The 16,660-nt window shown below is 42.8% G+C and overlaps 1 protein-coding gene across 4 annotated transcripts in view; it reads right to left on the reverse strand.

Moving 5' to 3' along the window:
* Positions 1–16,660, reverse strand: part of pde4ba (phosphodiesterase 4B, cAMP-specific a) — a 204,700-nt gene that overhangs the window by 65,671 nt on the left and 122,369 nt on the right. The window contains exon 1 of one of the 4 annotated variants that reach the window (XM_026146432.1): positions 6,047–6,968. The exons of the other annotated variants lie outside the window; for them this stretch is intronic. Within the exon in view, the coding sequence (XP_026002217.1) occupies positions 6,047–6,162 (116 nt within the window). The 5' untranslated portion in view covers positions 6,163–6,968. Of the gene's footprint in view, positions 1–6,046; positions 6,969–16,660 lie in introns of those variants that run through there. 4 annotated transcript variants of the gene reach the window in all.

A 16,660-nucleotide genomic window follows, 5' to 3' on the forward strand; every position in this document is an offset into this window, starting at 1 on the left:
TTCCTCAGGCACAAAGTGTTCGCCTTTAACAATCTGGAGATCATGAAAACAAACTATGCAAGGTCATTATCTCATGACCACCAAAGAGCGAACTCGACACTCAGCTAAAGTTTGTTGATATGTCTGTGAAGGATCTCAGTCATCCAGGTCATGGTAGTCTAAGGAGTTTGGAAAGAAAACCATCTGGACTTCTTTAGGTTTCTTGAAGACGTTTCATCTGCTTCTTCAGTTCTAAGAGCAACTGGTGGAGAGTCCCAGATTTTAAGCCCTATGGGGGTGTCCCCAAGAGGTCATGGACCCCCTATCACCTCAGTAAATCACATGATAAGGTAGGGCTAGGTTTCACAATGGAGTCACCTGAAACCTTGGCTGATTGTGAAGTACACCTGTTTTCACATCTTGGCTCGTGTGATTAGGTAGAGGATCAACAGGGGGTCCATGACCCTCTTGGGGGGACACTCCCACAGGGCTTAAATCTGGAACTCTCCACCAATTGCTCTTTGAACTGAAGAAGCTTCTCAGATGAAACGTCTTCAAGAAACCTAAATTAGTCCAGATGCTTTTCTTTCCGAGCACCTTAGACTTTTATTGATATGCCACCTTCACCTATGATATACATGTATACACATCTCATTTTCAGTAAAAGAAGCAGTCAGATGATACTCTGTCAGTATTTGGCAAAACATTCAAAGAGCAATTTAAAATGCAAAACACTGCAATTGTCCTTCTATTTGTTTGACTTATATTAGCTCCAAACTGTCTTCAACAGTGTCACAATAGCACAGACCTACTCTACCCCACTATGTGAATTATAAGAATTATAGTTTTTTTGTTTAAATCATCTGTTTATTTAAGGAGGACACTAAACTGGACTACATTTGTCTAGCCACAGATTGATAAGGCTTATACACGTCTATATTTTTTATGTAGTTGGACTGGTATCGCAGCAGAACCCCTCCCTGAGCCTGGTTCTGTCGAAGGTTTCTTCCTGTTAAAAGGGAGTTTTTCCTTCCCACTGTCGCCAAAGTGCTTGCTCATAGGGGGTCATATGACTGTTGGGTTTTTCTCTGTATGTATTATTGTAGGATCTACCTCACAATATAAAGTGCCTTGAGGTGAATGTTGTTGTGATTTGGCGCTGTATAAATAAAACTGAATTCATGTTTTCTTCATTATCAGCAATGTTTGCTGGCATTGCAAACTTCTTGGAGGGAACACGGGAGTCACAGTGCTTGAAATTCCCATGTGGTGTCCTGTAGCCCTCATGCACAGTTACATTTTAGGAGCTAGAAATAGAGCTTTTTAATATCACTTCTGTGTAAAACTATGCTGGCACCAGCCCACATTGCATTTTTTCCCACTGACCCAAAACAAGCATTAGCAAAAGTATTTATATTAATTAACTTAGGTCAAATTTCGTCAAAGCCCTCCTTATTACATCAACAATCTAGTCTCCCTGCAAAGCACCCAAACAAAAAACAAGCACATCCAGAATTATAGCTATGAAACCACTTTATGGAAGAAAAATAAATCTATATAAAACCACGATGAGAATTAAAAAGTATCACGTGGCTTTTTTTCAAAAACTGTAAAAAAAAAAGTAGAAAAGCAACAATGAAACTAGATACTAGAATCCAACTAGAAACAGGATTTATTATTAGAAACGAGGTCAGTAACATAATCGTGATTTGCACCAAGTCATTATACATGCTCATTTAGGCACGGAGTCGTGGAGCAGACGCTCTCGTTCCAAGTCATTTTGCAGCCTATATATGCTGGCCTTCGTGTCAGTGAGACAGGCCAAAGGTGTGATGATGGCGGTGATGATAAAGAATCAGGAGCTAAAGGTGGTGTAATTGAATTGTGATGTTATTTAGAGCAGAGAACCACTGAAGAAATGGCACGTCTGAACTAAAAGAGAAATATATTTGTACTAAAAATCTAGACAAAGAGAAATAATAGTAAATGATCTGGTATTAATATAGTGTTTTTCTGCTCCTACCGGGCAGTCGAAACACTTCACGCTACAGCCACGTTGTGCTGAAAGTTTTGTGTAAATGCATTTGTTATTTTTCTTTTGCATTTTTTGTTAATATCTTGGCTTCAATTGATGACTTATTCTGCTTGTTTTTCACGATTCCTTTCGTTTTGTTATGACTTGCAGATGCTTTCTGTCATATAACAAAGACTCCTCGTTGTTGATCAGTGTTTAGACCTCAGCTGGTATTTAAATTTGTCATTACAATTTTTCTCAAATTGCACTGAGGATGGCTTGAGGCTGAATCCATTTGTTATAAACCACATTTAGTTTAACACACATCAATGCTGTATTCTATGCACTTTAAGTGCTTTTTACCCATCACACACAGACTCACATGCTGATGGATGCATCAAGGGATTAATCGCTTAACTATGTTCCCCAAGGATGCTGGAGGGATTTCAAACCACCAACCTTCTGATATGTCCGTAGTTTTATTTTTCTTGCACCAAAGGACAAGTGGTTTATAGTAAAGTGCAACCAGTCCAGAAACGACTATCCTCTACTGCAGGCTTGGCCAACTCCAGGCCTCGAGGGCCGGTGTCCTGCAGGTTTTAGATCTCACCCTGGGTCAACACACCTGAATCAAATGATCAGTTCATTACCAGGCCTCTGGAGAACTTCAAGACATGTTGAGGAGGTCATTTAGCCATTTTAATCAGCTGTGTTGGATCAAGACACATCTAAAACCTGTAGGACATGGGCTCTCGAGGCCCGGAGTTGGCCACCCCTGCTCTACTGCTAACAACAACGTTGACTGTATGCAAAGGCAACAAGATAACACAAAGCAGGTGAACCGAGAACGATAACAAGGCTGACTGTGCCGATACCAGCCGAGCAGACAAAGCCTGATCTTTAGCAGGTGACAAAAACAGCGCTGAGCAGTCAGACTTGCAGCATTTTATGTAAATAGACCTCGGCTGTGTCATTATTAGGACAGGGATTTATGCCAGCGTGTGGGCGGATCGTGGATTAAAATGAATTTTGTTAACTGGTGCGACGATAGATTTCAGCCCATGTAGATTAACGTGAAAGTAATTTAACAAGAAGTGTTTCAAATTATTCAAATGACTTTGAATAGGAACAGGAAACCGAGGCTACAGTTTGGACGGACTCACCAAAACTGTACAACGGAACATTGGACAGCGTTGCCCTGTGTGATGAGTCTGGATTTCTGGCAACTTCTGGATGCTGTAGGTTCACATTTGGCGTACATAACGTGAAAGCATGGCTCCATCCTGCCTTGTATCAAAGTTTCAGGCTGGTGGCCGTCACATACACTTTGGGCCTATGAGTACCAACTGTGTATTAATTGTCTTTCTCCACAGTGTACCCATTTTCTAATGACTACTTCTAGCTGTTGTAATGCACCATGTCACCTTAAAATGGTTTGTTGAACATGACAGTGAGTTTGCTGCGCTGCCTCACCCGTCATCAGATCTCAATCCCATAGAGGACCTTTGGGATGTGCAGCTGACAAATCTCTAGAAACCACTTGATATATAGTCTTGAATCCATGTCAGCAAGAATTAAGACAAAAGACGATCCAACCCTGTACTAGTTGTAACAAATTAAGTAGCCAGTTAGAGTAAATTTCTTTAACTACAGATCAGAATAATGGCACGTACCAAAGCAAACACCTCAACACCATTGTCTTAATCTGCTCAGCCATCAGCCCTTATTGTCATCAGCCCTTTGATTACTTCAACTGACATTAGTCACCATCATCATCATCATACAAACTTTATTGCAGCAGCGGCTAAATTTTAGCTTTTACAAGTCACTCAGAAATCAAAGTTCTTGACCACGGCAGACTTGGGAGTCGTGAAGTGCACTGCAAATAAAACTCTGGGAAACCACAAACTCTACAACACAGAGCTGCACTCCACCCATGGACAAGCAGCACAAAACACTGTAATTCAAAATCCTTTGCTGCAGAGAAAAATGGGTCAGCAAAATAAAAAAGGAATCTGGCTTCAAATGCCTACAGCTGTTTAACACGCAGCAAATAGAAGATGAGGGTAAATGGTTCAATCACACATCTTTGTCTCTTGTCACGGTCACACAAATGAGGCTTTGTCATTGAGAACTTAAATGTGGTTTCAAAAGTCAGATCTTATTGTAACTGCATAAACAGCATGTTCCACAACAGTCAAAGCTTGAAACTGAAACTCCCATGGTCTGATGTATTTTCAGCCTGTATCGGTATAGGCTTAAAATAATAAAAAGAATTTTAAAAAAGGGATCCAGCACCCAAGAAAACATTCTGTTATAGATACAAGGAGCTTTGCTCTTTGTTATTATGCCATAGAAATCCAGGTCACCGGCCAAATATTTGGTTAAGCCCATCTTCTGCTCCAGCTAGTTATGCTACACACAGTCCCTGGGACATACAGTATATAGGTTAACTCATCCACACCCACCACCACAGGGCAGCTGCATGCCTGTAACTATGTAATCCAACGATCTACTAACAAAAGCACATACACTCACAACACACAGAGCAATGTGAGGAAGCAGTCATAAGGCAATTACTCCCCAGTGCTCACATGTCTACCTGTCTAATGATTCAGTACAGTGCACCATTTGTGTACTTCTCCTTTCTTCACTGTAGTCCAGTACTTTCCACAGGAAACCCTCAGTCACAGAGGTGGAACCCACCCAACCAACGAGAGGTTGATGCCCAACGTCTCCAGACATCCACAATTACACACTACATTTCCCATTTCCCCTTCTATTTTTGCTTAAATGTCTACAGAAATAAACAGATTGTGATTCTTTAATGCATACAAGAGAAAATTACTTCTCGCGTGTAATTCGGGATATTTTATTTAATTCATTAAGGCCATCTAGGCCTAATTTGGTTGTATTTAGTTGTTTCTCTTTTATCTGCACGCTCTCTAAACACTGAAAAAGTCCCACCCGGCAGCCTGATCAGTCTCCTGCTAAGCCAAAATACCGTCAGCCCTCTTGGGGCGAGACCCAGCCTAGTTTTTACACTGGTGTAGTTTCTCCCTGAAACAGCCTACATGACTGATGAATACTTAACATGCTTTAAGGTTTTGCTGTTCATCAAAGCAAATTCCTAACATAGTAATAACATCGTAATAAATGATTACATTTATAGAGCAAATACTAATGCAGCCATCCTTCATTACACCCAATTTAAGCTTATAGACATGTTCTATAAAACAAATATAATACTTGTAGGGCAAGTACTATATTCAAATATTTGTTACATTTTGAATCAAATGAAAACTTTGTAACAAATATGCTGCAAGAAAGTAAATTGATACAAAATCACCTTCCTTTAACACTTTCTGTTCTAAAGTAGCAGATATTTACCACTTGCCATGAATGACTGGTGATATAGATAGGTCTGTTGATGAGGGCTGGAACTAAACGCTGATACGGGCAGACAAAGTCAAATTTACCACCATTGCTCTAGGCTGCGAGGATCACAGACCCTTCAATGTCACAATATTTTTTTATTTATTTTTCATTCTTTGGTTACGTCCCCGGGCTCAGCTGCTTATTATTATGCCTGATAGTCAAAACTGGACTATATTTACACCGTGGCTTAAAAAAAGCCCAGAAAGAAGTCTGGATAATAAACAAATTCATTGCAGCACTTCCAGACTGATTTGCATGGCAAAATACTCGACTATCTTTAAACACAGCACGCAGCTGTGTTTAAAGATTTCTTTTTTTTTCTCCACCCAAACATGTGACAGTGCATTCGCTTTCGAAGCTAAGTATTCATGTAATGATAAGAAACACACGAGTGCTCACATGGGAGGGGCTAATGAATGAGAAAATGCAAGCGAGCCTGCTCGTGCTGCAAAGTGATAAACACACAGCAAAGGGAGGCACTCAGAGATTAGAAGGAGTGAACACCCAAGAGGAGACTTTGTTACAGTAAATCGGAAAGTTAGTTTGACAGTTGGACAGAGTGAAAACACAGCATGACAACATGAATTGCGTGTGGCCGTATGTGTACCGTCTAACCTGTGAGTGTGGCCGTGGTTTGTAGCGTGGAGCTTCCTGATGACTTCCTCACTGAAGTCAAAATGAACCCTTCCTCTGGCACAGGGTGAACGCCGGTACATTTCCCCGACACACATGAACTCATGCACACGCTATCTGACTCATACTATCACATATGTAACTACAAGCACAACCTGCTGTTAGAGCCTCAAAAACTCAGCACGCACACACACAAAGCGCACAAATGTCTCATACACTGTAGCATTATTAAAACCTAAGCAGCATGCACACACACCTCAGACACTCAGCATTCAACAACAAATCTCACACACACCTTGTCACAAAAGCATGCGACTACAAAAGACTGACAACTGACATTCCTCACACATTCACCACATTTCAACACACAACCAGCCAACCTGTATATCCATATATGACAGTACATCGAAACAACTGTTTCCTATAAAGCTTCTGTTAAAACAAAAGTTACTCAGCACATTATCCATCAGCCACTCTCTCCGAGGTACAAGACAAGCAGCAAGCACGTCTCCAGTCACCCTCTCGCCACACTTGATCTCATGTCACAACAGTATAAGCAGCAGCCTGCACGTCACATCACTGAACTCTTTCAGCCCCTGATCACTGTCTGACTCTGTCACTGCCCCCTCTCTGCCGGACTCTTCTCCTCGTCACAGACTATACTTCCTCCCCATGCTGTGTGTGTGTGTGTGTGCGAATCTGAGCGGCTGTGTGTTTAACATGTGTGTGTATGGAGCTCTGTTCCCTTCGGTGCAGCCCAGCAGAGTAAGGAGGAACATCAAAGTTGCGGACTGGAATAACTGGAGTGGAGTAATTATTCACAACCTTTGCCAGCTTTTTGTATCTACAGAAAACATCCAGAAGCACGAGGACTCACACACTCAGCTACTCAAAAATAACTACATGCAAACAAACTGTGATTTATGTCATTTTTCTTGAAAAGCCTCTGAAATAACCCTCTGTACACAAAGGTTCGAGCTTTAGTTTCACTTATTTTAAAATATATGAAATAAGTTTGCATATTTGGGTAAAAGTTTTAGGCTTAAAGATTTTATTGGTTCAGCGTTCTTTCCTTTTTATGGTATCTTGTGAACCGGCTGCACATTTTTGAACGCACAGCGCAATAAAAGATTATTACACTTCCCTTTAACGATGTCTCTTCTGCATTTACGAGCAAAATATAAAGACTGGAGAACATCTTTGAGGACGAGTCAGTGATGGCGTCATAGAGTAAGGTATAGCTATGCTAAGATCTTGTGCGGCTACATTATAAAGACCTTTAAGCAACATATTTAAGCTCTTTTCTGCTTCGATTCACTATTTGAAACCTGGTCCACCTTAACTGTCAGCGCATCTCTGTGTGAGAAAGAGGGGGCATCTGGCATCATTGCAGGGGGCCACAGTGCCCGTTGACACTGTGCGCTATACTGATCGCTAAGCCCTCATTTCATGACAACTGATGACAGGCTTGCGATGGATAGCAGCACGTACAAAATGTGCAAAGTCATCAGAAAGAGCAGTGAGTACTGGTTTTGTGTGTGTGTGTGTGTTTTGTAGAAAGGGAATAAACGTGAAGACTTAGCTTCATTTTGGGGGTATCAGTCTTAGATTTAAGCCACGAGCTTCATTTGAAACTGCAGAAGAAGCTCATTTGTTCATGTAGACTCTGTAACACAGGTTTACATTTCACATCAGAATCAGAATCAGAATCAGAAAGGGTTTTATTGCCAAATGTTGAGCAGGTTTACAACATTAGGAAATTGCTGCGGTGCTTCAGTGCAAACATAGTGTCATAAATAGCACTTAAATAGACATGAAAAAATAAAAGTAGGGATAAGAATTAAAAGTGCTACGTTGAAAGATATATACATGAGTGCAGGTGGTGATCAGTGCCAAACATGGAATGATGCAGTGACACAGCGTAGGGTCATGTGTTAGTGGTGGGAACAGTCATATGGTTATTGTTCATGTGTCCAACAGCAGAGGGGAAGAAACTGTTCTTGTGGCGAGAGGTTCTGGTGCGAATGGACCGGAGCCTCCTGCCTGAGGGGAGCAGGTCAAACAGACTGTGTCCAGGGTGAGAAGGGTCAGCTGAGATCCGAGCTGCACGCCGCAATGTCCTGGAGGTGTACAGGTCCTGCAAAGATGGGAGTCTGCAGCCAATCACCTTCTCAGCAGAGCGCACAACACGCTGCAGTCTCTGTTTGTCCCTGATAGTGGCTCCAGCGTACCACACGGTGATGGAGGAGGTGAGGATGGACTCGATGATTGCAGTGTAGAACTGCATCATCGTCCGTGTTGGCAGGTTGAATTTCTTCAGCTGCCTCAGGAAGTACATCCTCTGCTGGGCTTTCTTGATGACGGAGGTGATGGTGGGCTCCCACTTCAGGTCCTGGGTGATGGTGGTACCCAGGAAGCGGAATGAGTCCACAGAGGTGATGGGGGTGTCAGTCAGGATGATGGGGGGGGAGTGGGGCTGTGTGCTTCCTGAAGTCCACAATAATCTCCACTGTCTTCTGGGCATTCAGCACCAGGTTGTTGTGGCTGCACCAGGACACCAGACGTTCAACCTCCCTCCTGTAGGCAGACTCGTCCCCGTCCGAGATGAGTCCGATAACGGTGGTGTCATCTGCAAACTTGATTAGCTTGACAGACTGGTGGGTGGAGGTGCAGCAGTTGGTGTACAGGGAGAAGAGCAGAGGAGAAAGAACACAGCCCTGAGGGGAGCCGGTGCTGATGGTCCGGGAGTCCGAGACATTCTTTCCCAGCCTCACATGCTGCTTCCTGTCCGTCAGGAAGTCAGTGATCCACCGGCAGATGGGATCAGGCACATTCATCTGGGAAAGCTTGCCTCGGAGATGGTCTGGAAGGATGGTGTTGAAGGCATAGCTGAAGTCCACAAACAGGATCCTGGCGTAGGTTCCTGGGGAGTCCAGATGCTGCAGGATGAAGTGTAGGGCCATGTTGATGGCGTCGTCTACAGACCTGTCTACAGACGATGATGCATCACATGTTTTGTGGCGTACATGTCTATAATCTGGTGTCTTGGCCTTTGTTAAGCCTAAGGAGCACTGGTGTATTTTACAAAGCCAGACTCTTCTTATCTGCGTCCAATCTTAACGCTTACAAAGAACTGCTATGATTTGCACTCCTCTCGATGGCTTCCCCACGACTTTTTTCTAAAATTGGTAAAACGGCTTTCTATTGGTCAGAGCGCATTAAAGCTGGATGTATTTGTCACCCCGGGAGAGTTAAAAGCTCTCATATAGGCTAAAACTGCATGGATATGTCCTGCTACCCAAAGGCTGACCTTCTCTTTTTTATTTCAACGTTCATTCAGGTTACATTTTCATGTTTCCCGTTTTTGTAACTTTATAATCATGCGACTTCTTGGCGAGTGAAAAAGAAACTTTTAATGTGAAGAGACTTCCTGGTTAAATAAAATTTAAATTACAAGAAAAAAACCAACAAATGCTACTTTTTAAATATATGTCTCTTGTTATGGTTTACGAAGTTTCACGAAAACCCCCAACACACCAACACACACACACACACACACTATGAGTTTCGGTTCTTCTTATGAAACTCAGGAAAATCTCGCTGAATGACAGCTGGAGGAGTTTCTAATAAGCCCTGTCATGACGGGACACGTAAGCTCGCTTGTCATTTTGCTGAATATGATTCATGGCCATGACACATAATCGAGGCACTTAGAAAAACACACGAGGGGAGGAGCAGGATCGCATAGACCAAAACTGAATTGGTGCTACGGTACGTTCCCACACTGCAGCTCGCACAAGCGTTTCTCAATAAACACAAAGACGGAAGAAGCGGGACATGTGCATAGCCAGCGGGCTGCATGTATCCTGCACAACAAAAGCAACAGCATTCCTCTGGAGGTAACTATGGGAGAAAAACACACAGAGTCAATGTTAGCTGCCGGACACGAAAACAAGCCGCTGTAAGTGGATCGTGTATGTTTTTTATTTTTTTATTCATATAAGAAAACTGAGATATAAGTGTCTTACATTGGTGCTCACTCAAAGACCTGAATATTGCTCGTTCAGAGAGAAACTCACCCTATTTAAGTGGTCTTACATAATTCAGTGACATCACACGGTCAAATCCTTCTAAAATTAGAGACTCCCCTGCCTTCAGCTTATGACGTCAGCTGGTTAACTCAACTATGACTGAACCTAAAATCGAATTAAAAAAAATTTAATAAATAAATCATTCATAAGTGCATGACTCACAAGTGCTTCTGAGCACCTCTGAGCAGGTTTGCTGCTTACTTCTACATCCAGGGCTTTGGTGGAAGACACTGAACATATAAACACCAGCAAGTCAGCATGTCTGAGTTTACACCAGGGGTCCGTTCTTCGTACATCGCTAAGTAAGTTAGCTGGATTTGATTGTTGACGATTTTGCGTGATCCTGGATCAGTCGGTTCCCCGAAGCTCATCCGGGACTTGCTGTCATAGCAACAGATCCGTAAGCGTAAACCTGCTCGGGAGCAGGTTTACTTTATGTAAACAGGATTAGATCGCGGCCACTCAGGTATGTCCGCTTCATTTATAAGAAAGCAACAGCGATATTTTACCACTGTTTTTCCATAAATAAATATTATCAATGTAACTAAAAATAATGCAGTATTTGATTCTTTTATTGATTTCACACAGATACATACAGGTCATTTCCTAAAAAAAGGGAAATGTACTATTAATCATTCTATTTCATGTATTTGATTATTTCAGATGTCATTCATATTTTAGAGTAGTAATAGTAAATTACTTCGTGTAATCAAGATGAGAGACCACGGCTATAAAAGCGAAGGTGGATTTGGGAAGCCTGTCGCAGCCATGTCCTGTCCGTATACGCGATCCACCCATTGCGGAAGGTGCAAGATTGATAAGGAGAGTTTTCAGAACTCAGCGTATATTGCGGGATAGACAGGATCCTTTAGCTCAGCGCGACAGTGTGCTCATAGAGAGATATCGATTTTCCCATGAGGGTATTATTTACTTAACCAACTTGTTGACGAGGGGGTGCAGGACCACCACCTGTCTTTTTTTGCTCTGCCCTTTTCTTGGTTGCTGTTATAAACAAACAAACAGATTATTTCAGGGTCTCTTTCCAAGAGACGAAAAGCAATATAAGAGATAAATATTACCATTCTGTAGAATATTCTTATATTTCACTTTTACTTGTTCCCATGTTCTAGTGGGTCCTGTCGTGGCTCTAATGTGAAAGAGGATATAATGTAATATAATATGATAAATTTACCCTACCGCCTACTGGTGTTGGCCAGAGGGGCCGATGGCGCGATATGGCAGCCTGGCTTCTGTCAGTCTGCCCCAGGGCAGCTGTGGCTACAACCGTAGCTGCCTCCACCAGTGTGTGAATGTGAGAGTGACTGAATAGTGGCATTGTAAAGCGCTTTGGGTGCCTTGAAAAGCGCTATATAAATCCAATCCATTATTATTATTATTATTATTAAATTACTTACGAGTTTAATTTGTCAGCAACTTTCTGCCAGCCCTCTCTCCTTGCTTTTGCAGCCTTTGCAGTGTTCCCTTGCGTTTTAATTAAACTCTGAAACTCCTGAAATCCCTCAATCAAGAGTTCTTGCTCTGCTGCCGAAAAATACCGAGCGCGCTCCTTCGACATTTTCGCCGACCAATCAAAGGGTTGCCGATCAATGTTTCTACTATTGATGCGTAGCCCCTGTTAAGCCACCCAGTGATCTCACATTACTTCATCCAGCTATACTAATCGTCAACAACAGGTGTGTTCGAAGAACCGGGATAGCGAGCTCAAAGTTAGCGCGATGATTTGATCTTGGATGTGTCATTTGATCTTGGATGTAGTAAGCGAGGTACGAAGAACGGACCCCTGGTTAGGAAGCTTCCTGTAGTGAAAACACAAGAGACCAGCTCAGTGTCTTGGCAAAAACAAAAACAGGGATTGTGTTCAGAAGCTACGGCTCTGCTTTGTTTCCTTTGTCAATCCTTTAAAATGAGCCAGAAAAAAAAACATTAGGCCACAGTCTCATTATCATACCAAAGTCTTGGCAACACAACACACGCCACTAATTCTTTTTCCACAGGTCTAATTATAGCGCATCAGGAAGCAAGCAGTATTGTAAAACCTGTTGATAAACTGCATACCAGATGTTTTCTTACCTGTTCTGTGACTCTCATCACATTTTAAAATAGATGATTTCGTTTTCTAGAACTAACAACATGCAGGAACCTTCTGTGAACACAAGAGGGCGCCATTTAGCTTCACAGAAACAGGTTTCTGTGGCCACGTTTACATCCATGAGGTGGCAGTACGATATCTGCATTATGGCTCTAGATAAGCCATGCAACATATTTTTACATGGTTTGGCATGTGCTACCAGATGCCCTATGGAGAGCGTGTGAAGACGCTTCCATAAAATATTAATTCACACTGACTTAAAAACAGCGCTCATTGTGGTTCTGAGCAGGCTATACTGTGACTAACAGTCAACCTTCAGCCATAATTATGAATGAGGTGTGCTCTGAATGTCAAAGGGAGAAATCAATACGCGTGTGCAAATCCTTACAGAAATCTGTTAATGAAGGTGCAGAGATCGTGCACATTTGGAATTTGGAAAAGTTCCATGAAAAAACACATTTTCCCCATCAAATGCAGAGAGCCATAATTTAAAACTGAGCAGGCTCTTATTTGACAGCTTAAAAAAAGTAGCCTGTCAAATCGTCACCTTATGTTTTGAATCCATATCACTTTGGAGATGAGGAAACTTGTAAAAAAAAAAAAAAGTAGAAAAAAAAGAAAGAAAAAGTTTTAACAAAATGTCTTTTATCTCTGGGAACAACAAAGAAAAGCTGCAAATAGAATCACAGACGTATCTGACAGGCACAGCATCACCTTTGACATGAAAGCTATCGTGCTAATACAAACACTCCCAATCGTATTAAATCAGGATCAGAGAACAGACACGATCCCTGAAAGCACTTTAAAAATAAACTCTGAGAAAAGATGAAGAAACTCAGGACTTAATAGGACTGAGATGAAGACAAAGGCGGACGAAGAAAAGAGCAGGAGTCATTTCCAGGGTAAAAAAATTTGATCTGCAGGGCAATGAATAAAATGTTATCTCGCAAGGTTTCTGCACCGAGTCCGAGAAGAGACTTCTTGTGCGCTGACAATATTACGACCGTCTTCAATGAGTACGCTGTTTCAGTAAAAGTGGGGGAAAGTGCACTCTGATTTCTGTCATGTGAATTCCCTGTGATCTGACTCGTCGTAGCACGAGCGATCCACAGCATGTGGAGGTCTAGTTCTCTCCTCTGTCTGCAAACATGGGTAACAAGCTCGGGGAGAGTTGGTACATTTCTTGGACGGTGGTCATTAAGAAAAATTCACACTTGGTGTTTATTCCAAATTTGACTAATTTCACTGAGGGATTAAAACAGAGTGTCACTTCTTTTCAAGCAGCATCGAGTATTAAAGTATTTATTCAAAACTCTAAAACAGTGAAAAAGCCCAGTAGGATACAGGTCATTTATCCCCTTATTTTATCTTACTTACGTAAAATACATAAAATTAACACTCTGTATTTAATCAGTATTATTCATGGCTCTCTTCCACGGCGTGCATTTGTCCTGCCTTCCTCTCTCGCCACCAACCGGTCGCAGCAGATGGCCCCGCCCCTCCCCGAGCCTGGTTCTTCGGGAGGTTTCTTCCTGTTAAAAGAGAGTTTTTCCTTCCCACTGTTGCCAAAGTGCTTGCTCACAGGGAGTCATCTGATTGTTGAGGTTTTCTCTGTACTATTGCAGGGCCTCGAGCTGCTGCTGCTGTGGTTTGGTGCTATATAAATAAAACACCTGTAAGAATTTCTTTTTCAGACCTGTGGACCTTGAAACTGTGATAAACTATCAGTACTGTAAATTGTTAATGAGGTTATAAGCTTAACACGCTGTAGGATCGCGCGTGCGCTGCTTTGAACAGTCGTCCTTTAATTGGTCGCTTCTTGAGTTAAAAGGTCAACATCTGCCAATCAAGTGCATTAAGTAATAAAACAGCACTGAGCAGCACAGATTAGTCTGTTTGATAACAACTGCGTCTGGTTAAGAGTCGCCGGGCAGCCCGCTTTTAAACACATGTGACCTTTCAAATGTACCTCACGTAGACGACACTTTAGCAGCGTAGTGGGACTTTAGTATTACTGCTCCTCACCTACGTCACAGGTAAGGCAGGTATTGATTTTTCACGGAAAGCTCGCCTTGATGTGCGAACAGAGGGGGGCGCAAACCCGCCCCACCACCACACGGCTCTGAGGTCACTCTGAATGCTTCATTCATCTACTGACACATCACTTATAGCTTCCAGCAGCATCCAAAAAGACCAGAGAAGCAAAGAGGCAGATACGGTCAGACAGGAGATAATGAATCCTTCCAGTCTACAAGCTGACACGTTCGATTGCCAGATAGAGGGAGAATTTAAAGCTCCGCCCTGGTGTCCGCCGCCTTACCACAACATAGCGTTCTGAACCCCCGTCCACTCCCCCACCTCGCTCTCTGTATAAATCGAATTCCCTGCTCTGAAAAGAGGCCACTGCAGTCATTCCCCCTGTGATTAACCTAATCCGTTGGCAGAGTGGTTGTCCTCTCAGTGACACCACCATTACGTATTTGACGTAGACTGCATTCACGCCGCGATAACCAGCGAGCGTACTCTGAAAACGTGTGAATTTGAAGCAGCACGGGGCACAAATGTCACTGAAAGGAGCTCAGAGACCTACAGCGTAGCAAAGCTTCACTATAAAGCACTGCGAGCTGTTTTTGAGCTTTCAGCTACACTCTCTGGCCACTTTATTAGGTATATCTGTTAAGCTGCTCGTTAACACGAATATCTGGTTTTCCATCAGACGGAAATTTCAAGCGGAGCGTGATCTGCTGGGATTTTCCCACGCAACCATTTCTTCAGAAAAGGAGAACCTATCCCAGTTTCAGGGAGAACAAACGTCACTGATGCCAGAGTTCAGAGGAGAACGGACAGACTGCTTTGAGCTGACGGGAAGGCAACAGTAGCTCAACCACTCACTACAAACAAGATATGCAGAAAGCATTTCTCAGCAGAAGACCACCCCGGGTGCCGCTCCTGTCAGCAAAGAACAGGAAACTGAGACTACAGTTCACATAGTCACCAAACTTGGACATTACAAGATTGGAAAACGTCGTCTGGTCTGATGAGTCTCGATCTCTGCCGTGACATTTGGATGGTCGGGTCAGAATTTGATGTAAACAGCAATGGTTCAGGCTGTTGCCGGTGATGTAATAGCGTGGGGGGTAGATTTTTGGCACACCGTCTGCCATTTTTACCCAATGAGCATCATTTTGATCATACCTAAGGATTGTTCATCCCTTTGTGAACACAGTGCTCCCGTCTTCTAACGGCTGCTCCCAGTAGGATAACACTGCAGGTATGAAAGCTCAAATCATTTCAAACTGGTTTTCTGAACATGAGGGTGAGCTCACCACATTCACTGGCGTGTTCCCAATCACCAGACCTCCATCAGAGCACCCTTTGGCCATCTCCCTTTCGCTGATGAGGAACCTTTGTGGTCCAAAGTAATTACCCCCAAAAACATGTTAACTTTTATCAACACTATCAATCCCAAGTTACGCTTTTTCACTCTGTAAAGCAGGAGTGTCCAACTCCAGGCCTCGAGGGCCGGTGTCCTGCAGGTTTTAGATGTGTCCTTGATCCAACACAGCTGATTTAAATGCTAATTGACCTCCTCAACGTGTCCTGAAGTTCTCCAGAGGCCTGGTAATGAACTAATCATGTGATTCAGGTGTGCTGACCCAGGGTGAGATCTAAAACCTGCAGGACACCGGCCCTCGAGGCCTGGAGTTGGACACCCCTGCTGTAAAGTAACATTTAGTAACAAAGTAACATTGTAACTATTGTTTGTGAGGTGAACTGCTTCACCTGGTTTTTTCTCTTCTCCTCTGTACGCAGGTCGCTTGTGGAAACATAACTTTGTTTACTACTTCTGCATGATTTCATTACTTTAATGAGAAATCGATCGTTTCTTCCTAGAAACTTGCTCAACGGTGGCGAGTGTGTTTTCATGTGATATTTCATGCTTTGTTGTGTCGATATCTGACGGTCGTGCTACCTCGGGGACGATGATATCAGGTCACGCATGTGACAGGCAGCCGTGCTTATCACAATAAAATACGATTCGCAGACACAAAGGAGTTCACCTCCCTCAGTGCTCACACTTAATTATTCAGAAAGCTGCAAAGGAAACCTTCACATACATCGCAGCTATTTCTCAAACACACGAAACGTATTAATTACAGTCTAATTGTAGTAGACTTTTTTTCTTGGAAGTCTCGTGTTTGAGAAGCTTCTCTGTGTGTGAGAATATTTAAAGCTAAGGACGTGGTGGTTTGTGTTTGGGATTAGAGAGCTTGAACTTCAGTAACAAACCCCACACATGTCACTTCTTCTATCGTTTGCTTTTTGCTTTTCATGCAGTCCATCTCCAGCTGTCTACGGGCGACCGAATCCGTAGGAGTGATGATCCACAGAGTG

Source organism: Astatotilapia calliptera, chromosome 17 (genome assembly GCF_900246225.1).
Source record: "Astatotilapia calliptera chromosome 17, fAstCal1.2, whole genome shotgun sequence".
NCBI classification, from domain to species: domain Eukaryota; kingdom Metazoa; phylum Chordata; class Actinopteri; order Cichliformes; family Cichlidae; genus Astatotilapia; species Astatotilapia calliptera.